The sequence below is a fragment of the Danio aesculapii genome, chromosome 3 (assembly GCF_903798145.1).
Source record: "Danio aesculapii chromosome 3, fDanAes4.1, whole genome shotgun sequence".
In the NCBI taxonomy this organism is placed as follows: Eukaryota; Metazoa; Chordata; class Actinopteri; order Cypriniformes; family Danionidae; genus Danio; species Danio aesculapii.
Window position 1 is genome coordinate 4,731,555 of NC_079437.1, and position 25,882 is coordinate 4,757,436.

General features: G+C 39.1%; 2 protein-coding genes across 2 annotated transcripts in view; one reads left to right on the top strand and one right to left on the bottom strand.

Annotated features, from left to right (window-relative positions):
* engl (endoglin, like) overlaps positions 1–11,068 on the top strand; it is a 31,606-nt gene extending 20,538 nt beyond the window's left edge. Inside the window, exons 13-18 of the mRNA XM_056449915.1 lie at positions 1,015–1,186; positions 3,667–3,934; positions 4,585–4,654; positions 4,767–4,820; positions 6,775–6,870; positions 10,938–11,068. Of these exons, the coding sequence (XP_056305890.1) occupies positions 1,015–1,186; positions 3,667–3,934; positions 4,585–4,654; positions 4,767–4,820; positions 6,775–6,870; positions 10,938–11,068 (791 nt within the window). The remainder of the gene's footprint in view (positions 1–1,014; positions 1,187–3,666; positions 3,935–4,584; positions 4,655–4,766; positions 4,821–6,774; positions 6,871–10,937) is intronic.
* Positions 11,069–15,601: 4,533 nt separating this feature from the next.
* On the bottom strand, positions 15,602–24,195 carry LOC130216789 (zinc finger protein Gfi-1b-like). The gene is made up of 7 exons (XM_056448665.1): positions 24,031–24,195; positions 23,892–23,943; positions 22,881–23,029; positions 19,986–20,092; positions 18,533–18,543; positions 15,916–16,119; positions 15,602–15,792 (listed from the first exon to the last, which is right to left on the bottom strand). The coding sequence occupies exons 1-7, from the start codon at positions 24,193–24,195 to the stop codon at positions 15,602–15,604; spliced, it is 879 nt and encodes a 292-aa protein (XP_056304640.1).
* Positions 24,196–25,882: the final 1,687 nt, after the last annotated feature.

Here is a 25,882-nt window from a genome sequence, read left to right on the forward strand (position 1 = left end):
TAGTCCCGTGGACGTTTCTGGAGACCCGGGAGGTACATATTTTTGCAGTTTTTGTTTTCGCAAATCCGCGAGAGTCAGCTGTGTGCGCTTTTTTGCTTCTCAAATGTCTCTCGCTAGTGCCGTTCGCGCCTGCGCTGTTCTTGCGTAAGCCCATCAGAGGCAGCTGTCGAACGACCGTCTGTCCAACTGGCTGAATGATTGACTGGGTGACTGGCCAATTGGCCGGTCGACCCACCCTCCTCCATCCCTGAACCAAACCAATTTTAACGATTGACCCGTCCGCCTGCTTACTTCCCTAAACCCAACCAACAATTTACAAAAGCCGTCCAGAAAAAGTAAAGCCCTCATCTGATTTTTACCACGTTTTCGGATTTTACCACATTCTCACCCTGTTATGAACTTGATCACTTTATTTTTTTGATTCTGTTTTTGTCTTACCTGATTTCTGGAACCACTCTTCCCCAGACTCGAACCCGGTCGTGGTCGTCGTAGTCAGCTCCTCTCTGCATCTCAAGTCCGCCCACGTACAGGACGAGCTAACTGAACAAACTGGTTGCGGTGGTAAACCCTTCACACGAAGGTGAGCGGTCAGCCGGTAAGTGCTAAAAAGAACGGCGTCATACCGCCCTGTAGCGTTCGCTTAAAAAATTAAATGCAGCCATACGTACCTCCGGCTACATAATTCGCGGTCTCCAGAAACGTTCACGGGACTACGTTTTCAGAATGAGCCTGGGTTGTCTTTGTCTTTGACTATTACCTTGTCTTGTCATGTCAAGCCCTGTTCTTCCCTGCCAGTCCAGTCTAGTGTATTCTTTTCTTTTTGTTAATGTCCCCCCCTCCATCGGGGTTGTTTTTGTTTTGTTTTTATTTTGTTTTATTATTAATAAAACACATTTAGTCCTTGCTCCTGTCCCCAACCTCAACCGTGACAACTAGCTTATAGATATCCTGAAAGCTGACACTCTGATACTAACATCTAAAAATGTTAATTTTAATTTCACGGGACCTTTAAAGACTCCTGCCCGTCCGAAAGCTCCTTCAGCCTGACCCTCAGAGAAAACACAGATGATGGAAGAGCGGATGATGAAGATGAAGAGCTGAACAGAAGAAAATCTCATCCGTTCTCCCGCTGGAGACACACCGAGAGCCGCAGCGCAGACGATACCGCCAGAGGCTTTAAACACAAGTATACAGCATTTTACACTATAGAGCTAAGGTTACGCAGACTGCACTGCACAAATATTGCTGTTTTTAATGCAAATTTGTGTCTTGTTTCTAGACTAAATATCTAAACTTTTTTAACTCAAGAAGCATTTGATTTGTTTTTAGAAATGAATTGTCAAAATCAAGTGAGTTTTTCCTTAAAGAGCCCCTATTATGCATTATAAAAGGTCATATTTTGATTTTGGGGGTCTCCAGCAACAGGGTGATATGAATGCAATGTCTTAAAAAACCTTTCATATTCTTATAATGTGCATTTATTTTGACCTAATTATCCCAGCGACTCCCATATGATTCGTTCAGCGATTCATTTGTTTCCAAACCCCTCCTTAGCGCGATGCTAATCTGCGCTGATTGGTCCGATGACCTAGTCTGTGGAGATTGGTCCACTGTGTTCAGAGTGAAACTGAGAAAAATGGCCACCACGGCTTATCAACAACTTTGAAGTAGTCAGAGTGCAGAGTGTATGTGTGAGCCCAATGCAGGAGTGCATTAAAGCAATGCAGTTAAACTCCAGCATATTGCTCTAGTCTTAACCATAAGTGAAGTATCACAAACTAATTTCGAGAGGAGCACGTGATATGATTGAGCACGACTGGCCGCTCATCTGTAATCAGTAATAATCCAATCAGAGTGATCCAAGCTTACTATAAATGGATAATTTTCTCCCTACTGCTCTATCTTCGTTTGGAAGAATCCCCCCTTCCACCCCATCTCCTCCTTTTCCTCCCTTTTCTAAGGGGGGGCTCTCGAGACCTACCTGATCTCAGATCCCCTTATATGCTTATTGACTGGGCGGGAGCCTTGGGCTCAAGTGTCTCCGAGCTCAGGGTTCTCTCCCGGGACAGCATGCCAAACCTGCTGTTGACGCTAAGCATATCTAAATGGGAACTCTTGAAGTAAAAACAGTGACACACATTCAGTATTAATCCACACAGTGGCAAATGCTGAACTATTTTGAATCTTGACCGCCACACGTGTGTAGGAACAGCTGATGGTGGCCATATCAACAACAAACGGCAGTGGAACGCGAGTCCACAAATGCCTCTGTAAACAAAGCAGCACGCACCGCCTTTTCAACGTGGTTTTAGACGTGATATGAGAATATAAAGAGTTATCCAGATACACTACAAGCCACGCAGAGCAGTTACAAGTAACAAAACAAACTTAAACACATAATTTGCAAGCTAGAGAAAACTAGGAGGCAACCATTTTAATCGCATTTACCTACACTTGTGAAATGGAGGAACTGGTCCATGAACTGTATACTGATCAAGTTCCTGTCAAGCTCTGACAAAGTCCCATAATGTTACAACAATAGTGTTTTCTGATCCTTCCTTTAACAAACGGCTGACGAATCCCCTGTTGCAGGGTAGATTATTGCATTAATCAGCAGAACGTTCACTCATTAGTGTTCACTCATCTTCAGTCATGATCAGTCTCACACACTCCGCTAGTGTCTGAAGGGAAAGGCGCGTTCACGTTTTACCGGATCCAGCAGTTCAAATTTGGTATTGTTTCATGTCAATGTCGATATGAACGGGGCAAAAGATCCGGACGAACGAAGAATCATTTAAATGACTCTGAGTCAAATCTTTATTTTTAAAATCTATATTTTTAAACAAGGTGCACTTTCAGATTTAAACCTCAGCTGGTTTTATTCACTTAGAGCTGTGTTACACACTGCATGGAAGCTCATTTTCAAAAACCCATAATAGGGGCTCTTTAAAACAAGCCAAGTCATCTGCCAATGGGGTAAGCAAAATGAATCTTGTTTTCGGTTTGAAATAAGATTATTTTACTCATCCCGCTCACTGTCAGATTATTTTGATGGTTTTAGGTAAAAGCTCACTTAATTTTGACTTACAACCTCAAATCAGGAAAGGTTGGGCCAGTATGGAAAACACAAATAAAAAATTTAAGTAGTGATTTATAAAGTTACTTTGACTTATATTTCATAGCAGACAATACAACAAACATTATTTAATGTATTTCCCATTGTGTAATGTTGCCATTCCTTTTTTACAACACTTAAAAGACGTTAAGGGTGTAATTTTGTCCCATTTATCCTGCAAACAAGTCTCAAGGTGAGCAACAGTACGGGGTCTTTGATGTCAAAATGCACCACACATCCTCTATTGGAGACAGGTTGGGACTGCAGACAGGCCAGTCAAGTACCTGTATCCTCTCCCTCCGCAGCCAGGACTGTAAATATGTGCAGAATGTGGTCTTGTTGAAATATGGGTGTCCCTGGAAAAGAAGGCAGAATATTGTGCTCCAAAATCTCAATTAAAATGAAGTTGACCAGACAGAACATGAAATATTATGTGTTCATATTGTCTGCAATGAAATAAAGTAATTTTAAAAATCACTACTTTCTTTTTTTATTTGTGTCTTCCATATTGTTGCAACTTTTTCTGATTTGGGGTTGTGTTATTTCCACAGTGCAGACGATACCGCCAGACGCTTTAAACACAAGAGACCGAGAGCGAGGAAAGCTGAGCGGAGGAGACGAAACTATGATGAAGACCGGAGTTTAAACGCACTGCGCTTCAGCTTCGTCCTGCGGCCCGTCTTTAATAACTCCATTCAGTTCCTGCACTGCCGGCTACGTGTGTGTGATGCCGACGAGGGGCCGGCAGGGGCCGCAAAACACACCTGTGCTGACGGACGTCCAATACCTGCTCTCACACACATTCGGGCTTCACAAAAGGTACTTATGATTACTTAAAGGGGAGCTATTATGCAAAAATCACTTTTATAAAGTGTTTAATCACAGTTGTGTGGCAGCAGTGCGTAAATATATCCCACCGCTAATGGTAAACATTTCTGAATGACATTTTTTATAATCAGACTTTATAAAAACAGTCTGCAGAAACACTTTGATTGACATACTCCCTTTGTATGTGTCATCAGATGGGGAAAGCCCCGCCCATTAGTCTTACTCATTAGCATATAAACAGCCTTGAGTGAGAAGTAACCATCTGGACGGGTCTGGTGGGAGCACTTTTACCTTAGCTTAGCTTAGCATAGGTCATTGAATCGGATTAGACCATTAGCATCACGCTCAAAATGACCAAAACGTTTTGATTATTTTCCTATTTGAAGCTTAAACTCTTCTGTAGCTACATCATGTATTAAGACAGACAAAACAATGTTATGTTGCTATTTTCTAGGCCGATATGACAAAGAACTAAACTCATTCCAATAAGAGTAGCCAACTAACAAGTAATATTTAAACTAAATATAATTACACTTTCAAAAATTAACTAAAATTAACAAAAATTTACAAGATTTGCTACTTAAATCCCCCTGGAATCATGAGTGTTAAACTGTTTATCCATGTGTTTGTGTTTGTTACAGTGTAAGGACAGAAATCTGTCGCGACCTGTATTGGTCACATATCCAGCTGGCTTTCTGGCACCCCCTGCTGGTGAGTAGAGAACAGTGCAGATGTATTCACATACATATTAGTGTTCAACATAACTTGGAACTGTATATGTGTGTGTGTGTGTGTGTGTGTGTGTGTGTGTGTGTGTTTATAGGTAAACTTGCTCAAACGCCTGCTGAGATGTCGGAGCAGGCTCCGTCGCCCACCGGTGCGTCTTCTGTTTAATATAATCATTTATTTTGGGTCATTAATAGATTTTGAAGATCATATACACGTTATTTTGCAAAGGATTTCATTTGACTGTACAACTACTGCAATATCTATAAATGAAAGTACTGTGATCTTCAACCAGTTTACAATATCCAGATGTGTACCTTAATATTTAGTACAGTCTGGCTTTATTACTGTAAGTCTGTTCAACTTTTTTGTGATTGTGTATGTGTGTGCTTGTTTAAGTGGTTTATGAGGACATATTTGTATAGTGCCATGGATATGAACTAGGAATTACAACGTTGGAGTGGTTTATGAGGACATTCCTTGTCCCGTTGTAATTAAAATCATACTTAACAGGGTTTTTTCACATGTGAGTTTTGGGTTTAGGGGTAGAGGTAGGGTATGTCAGCTAGCTCTCTGCAACTCTCACATGGTCGCCCACTGAAGCTAAGCAGGGCTATGCCCGGTCAGTACCTGGATGGGAGACCACATAGGAAAGCTAGGTTGCTTGAAGTGATGCTAGTGTGGCCAGCAGGGGGTGCTCAACCTGTGGTCTGTGTGGATCCTAACGCCCCAGTACAGTGAAGGGGACTTTATACTGCTCATTGAGTGCTGTCTTTCAGATGAGATGTTAAACTGAGCTCCTGACTCTCTGTGGTTGTTAAAAATCCCAAAAAAGAGTAGGGGTTTAATCCCGGCAACCTGGCCAAATTTGCCCACTGGCCTTAGTACCTCTCCACCTATCTCCAGCCAGTCTCCTCTCCACCAATCAGCTGGTGTGCGGTCTGGCACAAAATGGCTGCCGTCGCATCATCCAGATGATGCTGCACACTGTTGGTGGATGGGGAGATCCCCCCCAAAAATGTGTAAAGCGCTTTGAGTGTCCAGAAAAGCGCTATATTTATGAAAGAAATTATCATTATTATTATTAAGGCTATATAATATGCTGTTATTACAGTATAAAGTACATTACATCATGGAGAGTCCTCATAAATCACAAAAAAAAAACATTGTGTGTGTGTGTTTACTTGTATTCCTTACATTCTAGGGACCACATGTCCCTACAAGTATAACAGTACCAGTAAATTTTGACCTCATGGAGACATTTTTGTAGCCCCCAAGAGAAAAACGGTTTATAAATGTCACCGAATGAAGTACTTTGAAAATGTAAAACGCATATTGTTTTCTGTGAGGGTTTGCTTAGGGGTAGAGGTATAGTATATATAGTCTGTACAGTATAAAAATCATTATGTCTATGGAAAGTCTCTGTGAAGAAAGCTGTACGAGTGTGTGTGCATTGATTACCGTATGTATAACCACAGTTTTACAACAAACACCATGGTTAAACTAGGGTTAGTGTGGTTAAACCATGGTGGATAAGTTGTTTCCGTTTACATTTACTCAATAACAGATGCTTTTATTCATATTGAGCGCTTCAAATCAACAGAAAATAGCAGTATGTAGATGTCATGACCAGTATTAGTTAGATTAGCAGGTATTATTTACCATGGTAAACACAGTAACCATGTTTTTTTTTACATTTTTTTTATTAATAGTAAAACCATGGTTAGTTTTTGTAACCACTACAGTATGTTGTTGCTTTTTTGTTGTTGTTGTTGTTGGTTTGTTTCGTATTTTGCAGTAAAACCATAGTTATTTTTCATAGTGAATATATGTTGTGAAAAGCCTTACTCATTCACATTTACCCTTTGATGCGTATATGGTTTTAAAGTAACCCGACTGACTTCTATATCTTTGTAATATATTAATTTCTTCACTTGTATGAATGGGTCAAGAAATGTATGTGGGTCATTTTAGACTCATATTGCGCATTAGAAGTGGTTTTAAATAGCTTGTGGCATCAAATGGTTAAATACCCACTCCCTTTTTCCATTAAAACCGTGTTTGTTGTCACGCTGATCTGAGAGCTGTGGTTTGCTTGTGTTCAGGTGCAGTGGAAGGCTCTGTGCTGCTAGTGGTGTTCGCTGCGTTTCTGATGGGTTTGAGTCTGATGGGGGCGCTGTGGTGCATCTACACACACACCGGTACAAACACACACTATGTGCAACACGGACTCATTGATAGATTTCATTCTCGTGAGGAGACTAATAAACAATGAGCCACAATGGCGGCTACACTGAGATCTCTATAGAATGCAGCACAATCTGCTTATATCTGTTTCAAGCTATGAATATTTGTATCAGATATCAACAGAATATTCAATATGAGATATGATTACAAACTGTACATTGTGAGCACGTATGATCCATATTCAGCTGTTTTTCAGTCATTTAAAACCCTCGTGTCCCTGTCAGAGCTACAATTCAGTGTTTACATTTATCTTGTGGATATTCCTCAGAGATTTAGTCATTGGTGATAGCATTATAGCTCATAAGCTCGTGTCTGCTTTTATATTTGGTGGCGTTTTGTTTTGCTAAAATGTAATATTTCCTGGTTGGGACTATATCTATTCGTTCACTTCTGCTGTTTATACTTTAACTTTGCGTTTCAATTTATATTTTAATTCCACTTAACATGCAAATTAGAATCGAAACTGTATAAAAAGCATGCAGATGTACTGATAATTATCTGTAGCATAGATTGTTATTTGTCAATGATGCTAACATTCGACACAAATCCATAAATTTCTCCTTTCTGGCTGATCTTTCTATGAGGGAATTCTACAGAAGCACAGCTCGGCCATTTCTCATGTCGGTTGGTACTGATATATCTTATTGCACAGCAATTATCCAGCTTCTTGGCTAAAAAAGAGACAAATCACTTGGTGGTCAGTGGGAAACGTCACATGAAAACTATCAATTGGAGATGTTTTTAAGGGCTATATTTTTGAGAATCTGTAAATATGTACCTGAGGCTACGTCTGCTTGCAGTTAATACTTTCACAAACCCACTGGAGGGTATACATATTTGACTATTTAAAATACATTACTATCTAACTATGTGACTATCTAAAATATGTTAAAATATGTTACTAATGTTTTCTCATATGTGGCATTTCTTGTAAATCCACCAGAGGGCGCTGTGGATATTTTTGACTATCTAAAATTGGTTACTATCCAACGACATGACTCTAAAATACGTTAAAATATATTACTACTGTTTTCTTATTTGTGACATTTTTTTTAAATCTACCAGAAGGTGCTGTGGACATTTTTGACTATCTAAAAATGTTACTATCCAACTACGTGACTATCTAAAATAAGCTAAAATATGTACTAACATTTTCTCATATGTGGCATTTCTTTTAAATCCACCAGAGGGCGCTGTGGACATTTTTGACTATCAAAAAATGTTACTATCCAACTACGTGACTATCTAAAATACGTTAAAATACGTTACTAATGTTTTCTTATATGCAATATTTCTTGTAAATCCACCAGGGGGTGCTGTGGACATTTTTGACTATCTAAAAACGTTACTATCTAACTGCGTGACTATCTAAAATACACTAATATACGTTACTCATGTTTTCTTATATGTGGCATTTCTTACAAATCCACCAGAGGACGCTGTGGACAGTTTTGACTATCTAAAATATGTTACTGTCTAACTACGTGACTATCTAAAATATGCTAAAATATGTTACTAACGTTTTCTCATATTTGGCATTTCTTGTAAATCCACCAGAGGGAGCTGTGGACATTTTTGACCATCTAAAATGTGTTACTATCTAACTACATGACTCTAAAATACATTAAAATACATTACTATCGTTTTCCTTTATGTGGCATTTTTTGTAAATCCACCAGAGGGCGCTGTGGACATTTTTGACTATTTAAAAAAAAACGTTACTATCTAATTACGTGATTATCTAAAATACGCTAAAATATGTTACTAACGTTTTCTTATATTTGGCATTTCTTGTAAACCAACCAGAAGGTGCTGTGGACATTTTTGATGATATAAAATACGTTACTATCTTACTACACAACTATCTAAAATACATTAAAATATATTACTAATGTTTTCTTATATGTGACAGTTCTTTTAAATCCACCAAATGGCGCTGTGGACATTTTTGACTATCTAAAATACATTTCTATCCAAGTATGTGACTATCTAAAATAAAATACGTTACTAATGTTTTCTTATGTGTGACATTTCTTGTAAATCCACCAGAGGGCGCTGTGGACAGTTTTGACTATCTAAAATACGTTACTATCTCACTACGTGACTATCTAAAATACACTAATATACGTTACTTATGTTTTCTTATATGTGGCATTTCTTACAAATCCACCAGAGGACGCTGTGGACAGTTTTGACTATCTAAAATATGTTACTATCTAACTACGTGACTATATAAAATACCCTAAAATACGTTACTCATGTTTTCTTACATGTGGCATTTCTCATAAATCCACCAGAGGGCGCTATGGACATTTTTGACTATCTAAAATACGTTACTGTCTGACTACATGACTATCTAAAATTAGCTAAAATATGTTACTAACGTTTTCTTATATGTGGCATTTCTTGTAAATGAATTTCAACATCCTTCTCGAGTGCATCTATAATATATCAGCTTGATATCCACTGTAACGCACACCCCTTCCCTAAACCTAAACCTATAGTGTTTTCAAAAGCAAACAGGAAGATTAAAGCGCTTTTACCATGCTTTTACCATGATTTCACACTGCTTTTTTTGTTTGTTTTACCTTGTTTGTGAAGCCTTTTTTTGCCAGACTCGAACCCCAGTCCGCTCTATGTCCCAAATCTGACATTGTACAAGGCGAGCTACCGAGCAAACTGATCTTGCCAGAAAAATGACTTCTGTGTAATAAGAATGAAATGACACGAGGAGAAAGTACTGAACTGCTAAAATGTGTTTAATACTTTATATAAAAGGTTTTTTGGTGACGGCAGCTGAAAGACGCCTCTCATATGGAGAATGAAGTTTCATGCATTGCTTAGGTGTGAGTTTCCAACGCAATCTCACAGCAATTCGTAACTTTTTGATATAGTGGCTAATTCGAATGATTTCGTATGATCTAATTCGTACAATTTAGTATAATTTCCTCATCACCCAATGACGGTTTAGGGGTGGGGTTAGGTGCCACGCCTCCTTTTTAAAATTTTCGTACGAATTCGTACAAATTAGCCACTAAACTGACAAAACATAAAATACTTACGTTTCCTCATGAGATCAGGCTGGAGTTTCTCACAAACTTCAACAGAGTGTCAAAACCTTCGTAGTTCTGTGGGTCTCGTCTATCAGATCTGATCTTTATTTTGTGTTTTCTATTAAATTCAGCTCAGGTGATTGGCCGGGCCATTCTACAGCTTGATTGTCTTTCTCTGAAAGCATTTGAGAGTCTCCTTGGCTGTGTTTTGGATCATTGTCTTGCTGAAATGTCCATCCTCTTGCTAATGTAGATGTTCGACTGAAGCAGCTGATATTCATTTACACTGAGGAAGGGCAGAGGGTTGCCGAAGAACCACTGAGAGATTTCAGCTGCTGTCTGGGCTTTCGCTGCCGAACTACACCTCCATTTCTGTTCAATTCCTTTTCCCTGCGTCATTTCATTTTATTACACAGAACTTCATTTGTAAACTAATTAGATTTGTTTTCTTTGCATATATTGATTACTTTGGTTGTTACTAATATTTGGGGAAAATTCGAAGTCAAAAGCACCTCTAGAAATATGTTTTCTGTGAAAAATGCTGACGTGTTTTTATTTCCCCCACTGTAAATTGATTATTGTTACAGGCTTTTTGCACACAAAACGAAACATTTCACGGTTTCCAAAAATGTAGCCCTGGGCACATGTTCCCAAAAAGCCTGTGTGGTGAAAATAACCAACACAATCTCACGGCAATTCGTAACTTTTTGATTTAGTGGCTAATTCGTACAAATTCGTATGATTTAATTCGTACAATTTAGTACGATTTGCTCATCCCCCAATGACGGTTGAGTTTAGGGGTGGGGTTAGGTGCCACGCCTCTTTTTTAATATCGTGCAATTTCGTAAGACTAAACACGTACGAATTAGCCACTAAACTGACAAAACGTAAAATACTTACGTTTCCTCGTGAGATCAGGCTGAAATAACGTGCCCAACATAAAACATGTTTGTTATTTGTTTTTTCAGGGAGGCATGATTTGACCCAGAGAATCAGTGTTATAGAGACCACCGTACCAAACCCCGGCTTCATAAACCCACCGATACTAATGGAGGAAACCAGCAGTTTCCATGACGTTAACGATACACGCAACTTTTAGGAAATTAACAGAACCGAACATGTTTGTGATTCCTGCATTCTGTACACTGTAATAAATATCTGTAAATTAGCAGTTTTCCATAGTTTGTGATTTAATGTTTTTATTTTTCTTCATTTATTTCTGCTGTTGAATTGCATTATGGGATCTTGATCTTTCTTCCAACAACGTCCAACATTAAAAAGTTGTAAAAACTGACTTTTCTGAACACGTGTAATAGTGTGCAGTGCTATATTGTCTGTGTTGGTGTTGTATATTATGCTACAGTGTATATATACAGACTTATAGTATTTCTTATGCATTATATTATCATTTCAAACTCCTAAAATGTCAATAAAAGTCACTTTTTTTAAACTAGAGTTGAATTTTCATCATCAAAAGTCGACAGAGCAGAGATCAACATCCTATAATGCAACTCACAATCGGAAATCAACACAAGTGAATCACTAAACACAGAAATTTGTGACTGATTCTACATTTGTTTTGCTGCTGATGTATTGTTGGTGTGTAAAATCATCTCCTAGATTTATATGTAAGATTTGTGCTTCTTTAATATTCTTTAAGTTATTAAACGATCGCTCCATTGTTGTATAATGAATGTGTTATAGTGCTTACATAGACACTTGTGTTTCTAAAGTGTATTAAAAAAATAAACTCCTCAGAAATGTATTGACTTATTTCTTAAAGGGATAGTTCACCCAAAAACAAATTCATCATCATTTACATACACTCAATATTTCTTTCTTCCGCACAAATCTAGATAGTCTGAAGAATGCTGGAAAGCTTTACTTCCATAGTAGAGATAAAAATATATAGCATGGAAGTCAATGGCTGTTTATTTTCTCAGCATTTTTCAGAGTATCTTCTTTTGTGTTCAACAGAAGAAACAGATATGGAGCGAGTAAATGATGACTGAATTTTCATTTTTGGGTGAACCGTCCCTTTAAACATGAGAAAATAAGAAACAAAGTGGCATTTCCAGAGTTCAGCATGTTCTTCTAGATTTGTTGTATTACAGCGTTGTTATTAATAAAGGTCAAATCATGAACATCAGAACTAGTTATGCCTGTTTTTGATGCTTTCCAAAGCTTTTCCGGAACTTTGGTTTTGAATCAAGTGTGAATCAAACTGCTGGATTCAGAATCAGAGTGGAGAATCAAACTGAATTGGTTCACTGATCGGGAATGAATCTTAGTATGGAGCTTAAAACATGCCAAAACAATCTGAGTTTGAGTTGTGTTCATTTGAATTATTAACAATTGTAATTTAATTAAACTGAATATTAAATGCCATTAAAAATTGTTTTGAATTTCCTTACTTGAATATTGAACATCTGAAATTTAGGCAACCCAGGCTCATTGCGGGGTAATCATTGCCAGGTCTACATTTCCAGGGACAGCGAAATACCTACCCGGAGGTAAGTCTGCTCAGTTTTTGTTTTTGCAAATAAACCAGAGGCCTCTGTGTTTGCTTTTTGAAGATCTCAAATTCCTCTTGCACATTCTCTTCTTGCTTAAATCCACCAGAGGGCGCAATATACACTTTAGCTGATCATGCCAGCCTGCTGTGGACTGACTTTGCCACCCACCCCCTTCCAGCTTCTTCTAGTACAGGAGCCAATCGTCGATCGCTATATGGTTAATAAAGCTCGCCTTCTAGTACAGGAGTCAATCGTCGATCACTATATGGTTAATAAAGCCTGCCTTCTAGTAAAGGAGCCAATCGTCGATCGCTATATGGTTAATAAAGCCCGCCTTCTAGTAAAGGAGCCAATCGTCGATCGCTATATGGTTAATAAAGCCCGCCTTCTAGTAAAGGAGCCAATCGTCAATCGCTACGTGGTTAATAAAGCCCACCTTCTAGTACAGGATCCAATCGTCGATCGCTATATGGTTAATAAAGCCCGCCTTCTAGTAAAGGAGCCAATCGTCAATCGCTACGTGGTTAATAAAGCCCACCTTCTAGTACAGGAGCCAATCGTCGATCGCTATATGGTTAATAAAGCTCGCCTTCTAGTACAGGAGTCAATCGTCGATCGCTATATGGTTAATAAAGCCTGCCTTCTAGTACAGGAGCCAATCGTCGATCGCTATATGGTTAATAAAGCCCGCCTTCTAGTAAAGGAGCCAATCGTCAATCGCTACGTGGTTAATAAAGCCCACCTTCTAGTACAGGAGCCAATCGTCGATCGCTATATGGTTAATAAAGCTCGCCTTCTAGTACAGGAGTCAATCGTCGATCGCTATATGGTTAATAAAGCCTGCCTTCTAGTACAGGAGCCAATCGTCGATCGCTATATGGTTAATAAAGCTCGCCTTCTAGTACAGGAGTCAATCGTCGATCACTATATGGTTAATAAAGCTCGCCTTCTAGTACAGGAGTCAATCGTCGATCGCTATATGGTTAATAAAGCTCGCCTTCTAGTACAGGAGTCAATCGTCGATCACTATATGGTTAATAAAGCCTGCCTTCTAGTACAGGAGCCAATCGTCGATCGCTATATGGTTAATAAAGCCCGCCTTCTAGTAAAGGAGCCAATCGTCAATCGCTACGTGGTTAATAAAGCCCACCTTCTAGTACAGGATCCAATCGTCGATCGCTATATGGTTAATAAAGCCCACCTTCTAGTACAGGAGTCAATCATCGATCACTATAGACTGACATTACTCAGGAGGAGGGGCTTGGACCAGACGTGAGATTCTGCAGATTTTGTGTGATTTGAACATTTAGAAACGAAACATATGAGACAGATGTTGTTTAGCTTTATTGGTGAATTCTACAATGAAATTCAATTATAAGTTTGGCGTTTTGGCGTCATAAGTTTTGGAGAATTTGATGTTTTCCCATTCAGAGAGAATGCCCGAGAATACTGCTCGAGAGGCGTTTCAAAGATGGCTGCCGAGTTAAATGGTGGAAACCGGAGAGCACATGGAGGAAACCCACGGCAACACGGGGAGAACATGGCTGTTTCTCAATTGCAAGAACGCAGAGATCGGACTTGCATTCTTGTGGAGACCGGTCTTGCCAGGTGTCCTCGGAAGAATGAACTCAGGAGACCGCGAGAACAGAGAACGCGTCCTGTGAGAAATGAGATGCTGCGTTCTTCCTGATGTTCACGTGACCTTCAGGTGTTTTAATGGTAAATAATTTAAACGTTACAGCATTCATACAACGATTTTTTGTTTTTCCCCTTTTTATATATGTTTACTATGCATAAAGACAGGACAAATATCTGTTGCACAATCTAAATAAAACAGATTTTAATATGAATTTCAGCAAACAAACACCCTTAATGTGTTTATTCATTTATTAAAACTTTTATGGTAATGTTTATATTCACAGTTTCATTTAAGGAAAATCCTGAAGTAATTAAGTGATATCTCTAAACTTTAATAATAAAACTAATGACTTCCAGTCGCAATGACTTCTAGGACTTCTAGAGCAAGTTCGCTACTCAAGTCTGCATCAGCGCGTCCTCGATATCAAGAACACCTCCGGGAAGTTTCCCGCGTCCTCTGTTTTTGCTGTCTTGAGTATTGGAACTGAACTTTGGCAGTTGACAATGATGTTACACGAGGATGCAAGACCGCTGAAGAACGCATATTGAGAAACAGCCCATGTAAACTCCACACAGAAACGCCAACTGACCCAGCCGAGGCTCGAACCAGCGACCATCTTGCTGTGAGGTGACAGCGCCCCAAAAGTTTATCATTTAATTTAATAATTTATTCCAGTGATTTTTAAAGATGAATATTCAGCTTCATTACTCCAGTCTTCAGAGTCACATGATCCTTCAGAAAACACTCTAATATTAATTATTAATATCATTATTATTATCATTATTATTATTATTATTATTATTATTAATGGTTATAGTAATAAAAGCAATGATGACTGAAGTAATAATTTAATCCGCTGCGTAAACATATGCTGGATTAATTGGTGGTTCATTCCGCTGTGGCAACCCCTGTTTAATAAAGAGACTAAGCTGAAAATAAAATGTATGAATGAAAGAATCATTTTATTTGAAACTATATACAATAAAAAAGCAGTTATTTCATATTTTTTTTAGAAATATTTAATAGTTTAACAAATTTTTTTTACATTTAATAAATGCAGCCTTCATCAACACAATAATTTTCTTTAAAAAAAGAAAAAAGAAAGAAAAAAACGAAGAAAAAAAAAACAGACCCTAAACTTTTGACTGGTATAAACGTAAACAAAAACATACAATTAGATTTGTGATAAATAAAAACACAAATAAGAAAGGATAAAAAGACTTAATATGAGTATTAAAAATATAACAAAAGAGAAATAAAGATACACAAAGATCAGTTAATGAAAAAGTCCTTATTTTGTGCATTTCAGATTTGAGTTTTAGGTTACAGACTATTGTAACTTGTCTTAATGACGCTCGCAGATAAATTGTTCACCACAAAACTAGCTAACAAAATCATATGGTTCGTTTTGATTTCATTTGTGCTTTAAATATTGTTGAAGGAAGTTTATTTTTCTAAATCTCCCTCTCTCCGTGTGTCAGGAGCAGTGGTAGAGCGAGCTGTGAGTGTCCTGCAGGTGGCGCTGCAGCTCCAGTCTCCTCTGGAAGCTTAGGGAGCAGTGCGAGCAGCTGAACGGCTGGTAGTTGCTGTGTTTTCTGCTGTGTGTGATCAGATTGGAGCTCTGACTGAACGCTTTACCGCACACCACACACACGTGCGGCTTCTCACCTGGAGGAGAACAGCCAACACACACACACACTTTTTTTTTTACATTATTGTATTGTGTATATGTGTGTATGTTTTTGTATGTTTGTGGATGTGTGCATATGTATTTATTTATATGTGTGTTACCTGTGTGTATAAAGGTGTGTTTCTTCATGTCAGATTTCTGGTGGAATCTCTTGCCGCAGTATGGACAGGGAAACGGCCGCGTGTCCGAGTGGATGAGCAGGTGCGTGGAAAGAGTCGAAGACCTCTTAAAAACCTTCCCGCACACCTTACAGGCAAAACTGCGCTCCTGAAACACACATTCAGTGACGCTACAGATGCCGCAAACTCACACAATCATCACACAAGACTCACAAGAAACGCAAACTAAGGCTACGACACCAAAACAAAATCCGAGTGTGGTGTGGTGTTTATATAGTGTGTATATAATCCGTGTTAATGATCTGTAGCTGCGTGTATGCCAGTGCCCAGATTGATAACCTGTTTCAGCTGTGAGGTGCAGATCCTTATGGGAGGTGTAGTCCAAGTGAATGCTGCATACAGCATAGTCCAAATAGTTCAATGTATTTAGGATTAATGTTTTTATTTTTCCTCATTTATTTCTGCTTTTGAATTGCATTATGGGATCTTGATCTGTCTTCCAGCATCTTTTTACCTTGAAAAGTTCATAGATGTTTACATTAGATGTCGCCTACGCTGTTGTTGTCTATTGGAAGGAATGCGTCAGTAGAGCTGCCATTTTAGTACAGGGTAGCGCTCCTTTGAAATGAATGTGGGACCAAGGTGCAGTGGAGGATTAGCCATCCAGATCCAGAGATATACACACATATATCTATGATCAGGAGTTTTCCCGGTGGTCATTATGCTAATTTTTTTAAAATTACAAATTATACAAAGATGTATAAGTGGCCGCATGAGCATTGCCGACAAAGAGTGTGTGTTTATGTCATGGATAAATGTTTTATCCCCCCTCCCTGTTAAATATAATCTAATCCGTGTCCTTAAACACCCCCCCCCCCCCCCCCCTCCTGTATTCACTTCTCATTCTAACTGAGGGAGCGATTCGTTTGTGAATGAATCTCCGTTATGAACGACTCGTTCGCTTAGCCGACAATAATACCAGTTTCTGGCACCGCAGCCTCTTGTTGTCATATTTTATTTACATTGTTTGCTTATTTTAGTCAGCAAAACTAGCATAAGCCTAGTATTTAGTGCGAGTTGATGCTACTTTGCCTTATGCTCAGGGCAGTAAGCGACTGTATTATCATTAATAACGCTAGTTGTTTAGCACAAAAGTTTATAATATACAAAATCGTAAGAAACTAAAGCTTACCTATGAAATGTTCTGCCTTTGTGCTTTGTTTACTTTGTTTGCTCGTTACTACACTCGTACACAGCCCTAAAGTCCAGCACCCTCACATTGGCTTGACTAATGCGGTTGAATGTGCTGGGAGCACTGTACAAATATGGCGGCGCTATTGACGCATGCTCAGGGTCCGTATGCGATATCTAATATATATATATCTATGGAAAAGTTGTAAAAAGTGACTTTTATGAACATGTTTAATACTTTTAACAATACGTTTAATACTTGGTAGCCTAATGGGTTCCCTATGGCTCTCGAGCCACATGTGGCTCTTTGACCAAAAATATGTGGCTCTCCAGCTGTGTTCCTTCAATAATATTTTACTGTTTAAAAAGCTATAACCATCACTAAAAATCAGTTTCCTATCAAAAATACAATCACAGTGCCCTTTAAACTGTAATTACACACAGCACAATGAATAAGAACTCAGTTAACAATAAAAGGACGTTTCGACCAATGTGTGTTTGTGGTAATGTGGATAAACTTGAATTGCGACACCAATAAAGGGCAAACAACTTACATTTCTATGGTAAGTTAAACTCAAAAAACATTCATGAGAGGTGATGGTGAAAATGAAAATACTATAAATTGTTTTTCACTCATGGACTTGCTCAACACGATGCTTCGTATTGATATTTGTTTATTTTTGAGTTGTGCATGGACATATATTAAGGTTTTGTTTAAACCTGTATTATTTATCGTAATATTACAAATAATAGTATTACTATAATAATTTTTAGTAATTTATAGTGATACTTTAGCATTTTTAAAAAGGCATTTTGAGATATATATACATACAGTTGAAGTCAGAATTATTAGCCCCACTGAATTATTTGCCCCCCTGTTCATTTTTTTTAACAGTTGAACAGATTTTTTTCAACACATTTCAAAACATTCATTCATTCATTTTATTTTTGGCCTAGTCCCTTTATTAATCCGGGGTCGCCACAGTGGAATGAACCGCCACATTTCTAATCATAATAGTTTTAATAACTCATTTCTAATAACTGATTTATTTTCTCTTTGTCATGATGACAGTAAATAATATTTGACTAGATATTCTTCAAGACACTTCTATACAGCTTAAAGTGACATTTAAAGGCTTAACTAGGTTAATTAGGTTAACTAGGCAGGTTAGGGTAATTAGGCAAGTTATTGTATAACGATGGTTTGTTCTGTAGACCAGTGTTTCCCAACCCTGTTCCTGAAGGCACACCAACAGTACATATTTTGGATGTCTCCCTTTTCTGACCCATTAACTTCAGGTGTTGGAGTCTCTTCTGATGTTATGATAAGTTGATTCAGGTGTGTTTAATTAGGGAGAGATTGAAAATGTGAACTGTTGGTGTGCCTTCAGGAACAGGGTTGGGAAACACTGCTGTAGACTATCAAGAAAATAGCTTAAAGGGGCTAATAATATTGACCTTAAAATGGTGTTTAAAAAATTAAAAACTGCTTTTATTCTAGCCGAAATAAAACAAATAAGACTTTCTCCAGAAGAAAAAATATTATCCGACATACTGTGAAAATTTCCTTGCTCTGTTAAACATCATTTGGGAAATATTTTAAAAAGAACAAAAAAATTAAAGGGGGGGCTAATAATTCTGACCACAACTGTACATCCTAATGGCTCTTTACAAAAATGCACTTGCTAAAAAAAAATCAGAAATGACTCTTTGCTGAAAAAAGGTTCCCGCCCCTGCTTTAACCCATTTGTGCCCAAATCTTTTAAAATGGTGTCATGCATATAGCTGTGCTAACCTGTTAGCCAGGTTGGGGATTTACACCTACCTAACTTTTAAATGGTAACAATTATTGACCCTAGTCAGCTACAAACAATTAGGTATCATAGGAAAGAAGACACTTTGAGAAAAATATAAAAAGTAAAAAAAGGGGGTAGGAAGTTAAAAGCTTCATGTGATAGGAAGTAAATCAATTCCTTTTTTTAGTGATGTTTTATAAACAAATTTCTGGAGGAGCACGCGCAGAAGTTTCAGTATCAAATACGTCATTGACAATTATTCTGTTATCCAATCAGTTCTTGACCAAACCCCTATATATACACCAAAGCTGTCTTACCTGCAGCATCTTACGACTTTAGCATCCCTCCACCACCCCGTCACCTCACCTCTTAAGCATTACAATCCCGGGGAGAGCGTTCTGGGGCCGGGCTAGATACTTCGCTCGAATCACAATTCCTCTCTGTTTCCTGATAAGAGGAATAACTCGAGTTTGGGTGTCTTCCCCGAGCTCAGAACCCTCTCCCCGGACAGCACGCCAAATACGCCTTATTCTGAAACTATTGCAAGTGTGAACTCGTGAAGTGCTTGAAATCTTTTATTTGGTTGTTTGCGCACATGTCATTGAGAAATTAAACATGGATAACATGTAGAAAATTACTTATAGCTTTAGTTGTCAGTGGGATTAAATGGGTTAAAGTGCTATATCATCTGGGTTGGTGTTGTATATTACGCTACAAACACCTTGTAATGAACTGCCAGCACATTTTCTGATATTTTACAGGCTTATTTCTCTAGATATTAGTTCTTATACATCATATTATTATTTCAAACTACTAAAATGTCAATAAAAGTCTCTTTGCTAAATTGTAGAGTTGAATTTTCAACATCAAAAGTCAACAGAGCAGAGATCAACATCCCATAATGCAATTCACAACTGTGAATTAACTTTTATTTTTACAGTGTAGCTAATAATTGAGTCAGTCCCTAACTACTATTACTATATAGTGTGCACTGTGGAGTACTGTAGTAAACACATGCGGTGTTCAGTACTCACTCTCATCCTGAGCATTCCAGTGGGTCTGTACCCATAATGCTGCTGTGCGGGGCCCGTAGAACCAGCCAATGGGAGAGCAAGCCTGCTGACATGTGACTTGCACAGGTGAGATGCCAAACCCACAGCAGACGACAGGAGCTGCAGAAGTAATCATGTTAATATCACAAGTTGTTCTACACCTTTATTTCAGCATGATGATGTATTTCTCACTGAAACTGAATATTGAGTAGGGGCCCTGCTGAAAATCCAGCTTAAACCAGCCTAGGCTGGTTGGCTGGTTTCAGCTGGTCGACCAGGCTGGTTTTAGAGGGGTTTGGGCCATTTCCAGGATGGTTTCCAGCTATTTCCAGCCTGGTCTTAGCTGACCAGCAATGACCAGCTAAATCCAGCTAAAACCAGCTTGACCAGCCTGGTTTAAGCTGGACATAGCTGGTTTAGGCTGGGCTCCCAGCCTGACTAGGCTGGTCAAGCTGGTTTTAGCTGGTCGTCTCCCAGCCTGACCAGCTAAGACCAGACTGGAAATGGCTGGAAACCAGCTTGGAAGTGGCCAAAACCCCTCTAAAACCAGCCTGGTCGACCAGCTAAAACCAGCTAACCAGCCTAGGCTGGTTTAAGCTGGATTTTTCAGCAGGGGGGCAGGGTTATATTTTTAACTCCGCCTCTCATCTTTCACTCACAGATAATTAACGGTTGTAGGGGCGTGGCTAAGCATATTTCGCCCAATCAGATTCATCAGAGAAACACTGCCAGTCAAGAGTGAAAGCAGATTTTGATTAAAAATCTTGATAAGAGATGCCAACTGCCATCGCAAAGTTGGATGCCATCCCTGAAATGTATTACAAATGCACAGCCATTGTTTTATTTAGGGGTGTTCGCCTTTTATTGGGATAGGATAGTGGAGGACAGACAGGAAGGATCAGATTGAGCCGGAAATCGAACTCAGGTCACCGTGAGCATCATGGTGCTATATGACGACGCACTTAACCACTAGGCTGATGGCAACAACAAGCAAAGCCAATGACTACGCTTACATGGACAACAGTAATCAAATTATTTGCCTTAATCTAATTAAGACAGTAATAAGATTAAGATGTTTACATGAGCTGCTTTTTGAATGTTACTTTCACGATCACGTTTTACATGTTATAGCGCATAATTCGATTAACGTCATTGCGTCGCCGCGCTATCCACATTTCCCCTGGAGTTTAATGTAATTTCGGGTGTTTCATTTTTAATTTGTCGACTTTTACTGCAGTTTGGCACTTTCACTTTCATTCGGGAACATTTCATGCATGCCCCCATGACAAACGAGATATTGGATGCAAGGAACTGCTGGAAGAGTGTAGTTTTAATGGAAGTTCATACCGCATGCTGAATGCTTCACTGACTCGGTAGGTGCAGATAAGTGTCAAACAGCCGTGTGTGTATAGACTATCCTGTCGCAAAATGCGGCGAATAGCCCTACATGACGATAATAGTTTGATTACGGCGTTTACATGTCTGTACTGCACTTCAATAATGCCACTAATATCTGCATACTCCACATGTCTTAATTCCATTTCTCTGTAGTTCAATTATGACCTTAATCGAATTAAATTAATCAAAAATCGCTGTTTACATGGTAGACTCTTAATCAGAGTGTTGTCTTAATCGTATCAAAATCGGATTATTGGTGTCCATGTAAACGTACTTATTGTTAAGTTGGAGTTAAAACAAGTTAAATATCAACTCGATCCCACGACAATTCGTAACTTGTTGATTTAGTGGCTAATTCGCATGAATTCGTGGGATCACATTCATACAATTTGCTTATCCCCCAATGATAGATTGGTATAGGGGCGGGGTTGGGTGCCACGCCTCCTTTTTAAAATCATACCACACTGAAAGATCCAATTGTTTTCCGTCGTAAAACACTGTCTGTGTGAGTCAAAATCGTGATTAGGATCAAAATTACAATATTGTTTAAGAAAATCATGATGGGTTACTTTTGCCCACCGACGACCCTAACTGATAAGGAGCAAAACATTGGATGACGGTAAAAGTAGCAAATTTACCCATTAATAAGTGCATAAATAATATCCGCTGATTCTTAAATAGTCAATCGAATGAATCTAAACTAATTTAAAAAATACAACAAATATTCCAAAATACTTTTTTATTGAGGTATAGTGGTTGCTTAGTGGTTAGCACTGTGGCCTCACAGCAAGAAGGTTGCTGGTTCGAGTCCCGGCTGGGCCAGTTGACATTTCTGTGTGGAGTTTGCATGTTCTCCTTGTGTTGGTGTGGGTTTCCGCCAGGTTCTTCGGTTTCCCCCACAGTCCAAACACATGCGCTATAGGGGAACTGATGAACTAAATTGGCCGCAGTGTGTGTGAATGTATGTTTGTATGGGTGTTTCCCAATACTGAGTTGCGGCTGGAAAGGCATCCGCTGTGTAAAACATATGCCAGAATTGTTGGTGGTTCATTCCGCTGTGGTGACCCCTGATAATAATATCAGGGGTCACCACAGCGGAAATAAGGGACCAAGTCAAAGGAAAATGAATTAATGAATGGTTGGTTTTATTTTCGCACGTTTGTTCAATTTTACAGTCCCCATATTTTTTACCACTTTTTTTTTACCACATGTTTACCATAATTTACTTTAAATATTCATTCTGAAATCACATTTAAGTTTGACTTCAAAACAACATCAGCACTATTTAACTGTATACAATGTTGTACTTTGATAGTCATTGTCTGCTAATATGATTTCCCTGTTGAATTTGCAAAGAATGACTTTCTGAAGTCATATAATTAAGGAGAAAGTCTGAATGTGTGAATATAAAACCAGCTTCACCTCAGTCACTGTTAGCAGGGCCCAAACCACAAACCAAACTTCACACAATGACGTCATTTAGCCACTTTTAGCAACCAAACTTGATCACCTTCTGGCAGACGGGACACTCGCAGATTGGCGTCTGGACGCTGGACAGCGGATGGTGACAGAGCACAGCCTGAATCAAACGCTCCATATCGCGTTCTCTGTCCGCTTCAGCAGGCGACAGCTCAGACATTGGAGAAGCACACTGCTTCACTGCAAACATACACAGCAGATGTCAGCGTGCTATAATGATGACATGATAAAATAGATTAAAATAGTATCGTGAAGAGCTTTTAAATGTGAATTTTTTATTCGAAATTTGACAATCTGAACTGAAACATGAAGAGAGGGCGGGGCATAGAGTAGCCCCTCCCCTTTAAAAAAAACTGCCAATAGTGTTTTGTCTTCATCTCAGTGAGAGTGGTTGAGCTCAAGAGCACCAGATGAAATCAAATGTGAAGCGCCTTGAAGGGGGTGGTGCATGTTAGACACTAGAGAGCGCTTGATTGGTCAGAGGATTTGATGAGAAACTGAAGCATGAGATGGGGCAAAAAAAAAATCATTGATCCATTTAGCCGGAAGTGACTCCAAGCTTTTTTGGAGTCACTGTTTTGGAGCACACTAGCACCTCCGGGATCAACAAGGCATTTGCCCCCACAGAACTGCCGCTCACTGGATATTTTCTCTTTTTCAGACCATTCTCTGTAAACCCTAGAGATGGTTGTGTGTGAAAATCCCAGTAGATCAGCAGTTTCTGAAATACTCAGACCAGCCCGTCTGGCACCAACAACCATGCCACGTTCAAAGTCTCTTAAATCCCCTTTCTTTCCCATTCTTATGCTCGCTTTGAACTGCAGCAGATCGTCTTGACCATGCCTAAATACATTTGCTGCCATGTGATTGGCTGATTAGAAATTTGAGCTAACGAGCCGTACCTAATAAAGTGGCCAGCGAGTGTATATCGCAATATATATTCCAAAAATATATGTATATATCGCATTTTTCCCAATATCGTGCCGCTAATGTATTCATATGGTATATATTTCATAGACTCACATGGACTCTTTCAACTCACAGTTATGTTCGTTATAGGAGTTTTGTTGTGAAGTTCTCCTGCCGCTAGTAGGCTAAAGGTGAATGTAATTTCAGTATGAGTGCCTTAAAATTCTCAGAATAACACAATGTAAGTATTTTCTGTCCTCCAGTTGCTGTACCTGCAGTGCTTCGCTCTTCTTCTCCGCCCGTTTCTCGCCGGATGAACCAGGCAGCGGCTCCAGACCGTCCTCATGATGATCATCACGATGATAATGTTCGGAGTGGGCGGGGCTAGCAGAGTGATGCCCCGCCCTCTTACTCTTCACCAAAAACGATCTCGGCATTTATTGTTCACAGGAAGCTAAACCGCGAGGTGAGATTACAATCTGAGGAACAACACAAAAAATCCCCGAAGGTATAATTACCACATATTCATAATAACAAGAGTTCAGTCTGCGGCGTGTACTGTACATGTAGTCTAGTCATATGCTGTTGAGTTCATATATGGGAAATATTAGGAGGCTTAGTGGCTAGCAGGCTAATGACTACAACTAAAAATGCTAGATGCTAGGAACATAGCTGTATAATAGAAACATATAGCTGTTTATGATTATGAGTATGTAGTTATTTATTTCAGTAAGACAATTTTGGTTTTATTATGTACTACTCATGACCCAATTTACCCTTATATCTTTAATTTACCCTACTTAGTTCTTCAAATAATCAAATAACCAAACACTTGTCATGCTTTTGTACGTTTATATACCTTTTTCTAGACTAGACAACGCCAATGTTTACAACCCCAAGTCAGAAAAAGTTGGGACGGTATGGAAAACGTAAATAAAAAGAAGGTAATGATTTCCGAATTTACTTTGATTTTCATTGCAGACAATATGAACGCTAAATATTCAATTTTATCAACTTCATTTCATTTGCAAATATATATCCTTTCCCATCATCCAGACCTGCAACACATTCCAAAAAAAGGGAGACATCCCACCCCTAACCCCAACCCCCAGTGACATCACTCGTAGAAGAAGTGCAAGGAAGGAGGAGCTGGAGCTCGAGCTCCCCTTTGCTGGACCTCAGCTCTGCCCAAGTGGCTCTGCAGTGAGCACCACTTGAAAAAAGGTTGGGACAGGAACAATTTAGGGCAGTAATCAGGTAAAGTGGTTAAATAATGATGTGATGTGAAACAGGTGATGTCAACAGGTGATTGTAATTATGATTTGGTACAAAAGCAGATTCAATAAAGGTCTAGTCCTTTAGGAGCAAAGATGGGCCGAGGATCACAGTTGGCAACAAATACAGGAGAAAAGGATTGAAATGTTTGAAAACAATGTTCCTCAGAGAAGAGAGGAAGACATTTGGATATTTCACCTTCAACAGTGCAGAACATCATTAAAAGATTCAAGGAAGATTCAGTGAGTAAAGGACGAGGGTGCAAGCCTCAGCTGAACATCAGTGATCCCGACCCACTCAAGCGGCGCTGAATCAAGAATCCTCATTCATCTATAAGCCATATCACCACATGGGCTCAGGAGTACTGCGGCAAACCTTTATCAAGTACCACAATATATAATTACATCCACAAATGCCAGTTAAAACTGTCCTGCGCCAAAAGGAAGCCCTATGTTAACAGTGTCCAGAAGCGCCGCCGACTTCTCTGGCTCAGAGGCATCTGGGATGGACCATCACACAGTGGAAAACGTGTACTGTGGTCAGATGAATCAGCATTTCAGGTATTTTTTTGGAAGAAATGGACGCCGTGTGCCCCGGACCAAAGAAGAAAAGGATCATCCAGACTGTTACCAGCAGCAAGTCCAAAAGCCAGGGTGTGTCATGGTATGGGGTTGTGTCAGTGCCCTTGGCAAAGGTAACTTGCACTTCTGTAATGGCATCATTAATGCTGAACAGTACATCGAGATTTTTGGAGCACGACATTCTGCCTTCTTTCCAGGGACACCCACCCATGCACAGCCCTGCTGCGGAGGAAGAGGATACAGGTACTTGACTGGCCTGCCTGCAGTC

Excerpts from the sequence above, each read along its gene's own strand:
- LOC130216789 (XM_056448665.1), bottom strand. The coding sequence starts at position 24,195 with ATGCCGAGATCGTTTTTGGTGAAGAGTAAGAGGGCGGGGCATCACTCT. Across the intron at positions 23,944-24,030 it reads AGAAGAGCGAAGCACTGCAG|CCTACTAGCGGCAGGAGAAC; the intron begins GTACAGCAACTG and ends ATTCACCTTTAG. Across the intron at positions 23,030-23,891 it reads CTCCTATAACGAACATAACT|TGAAGCAGTGTGCTTCTCCA; the intron begins GTGAGTTGAAAG and ends GTATGTTTGCAG.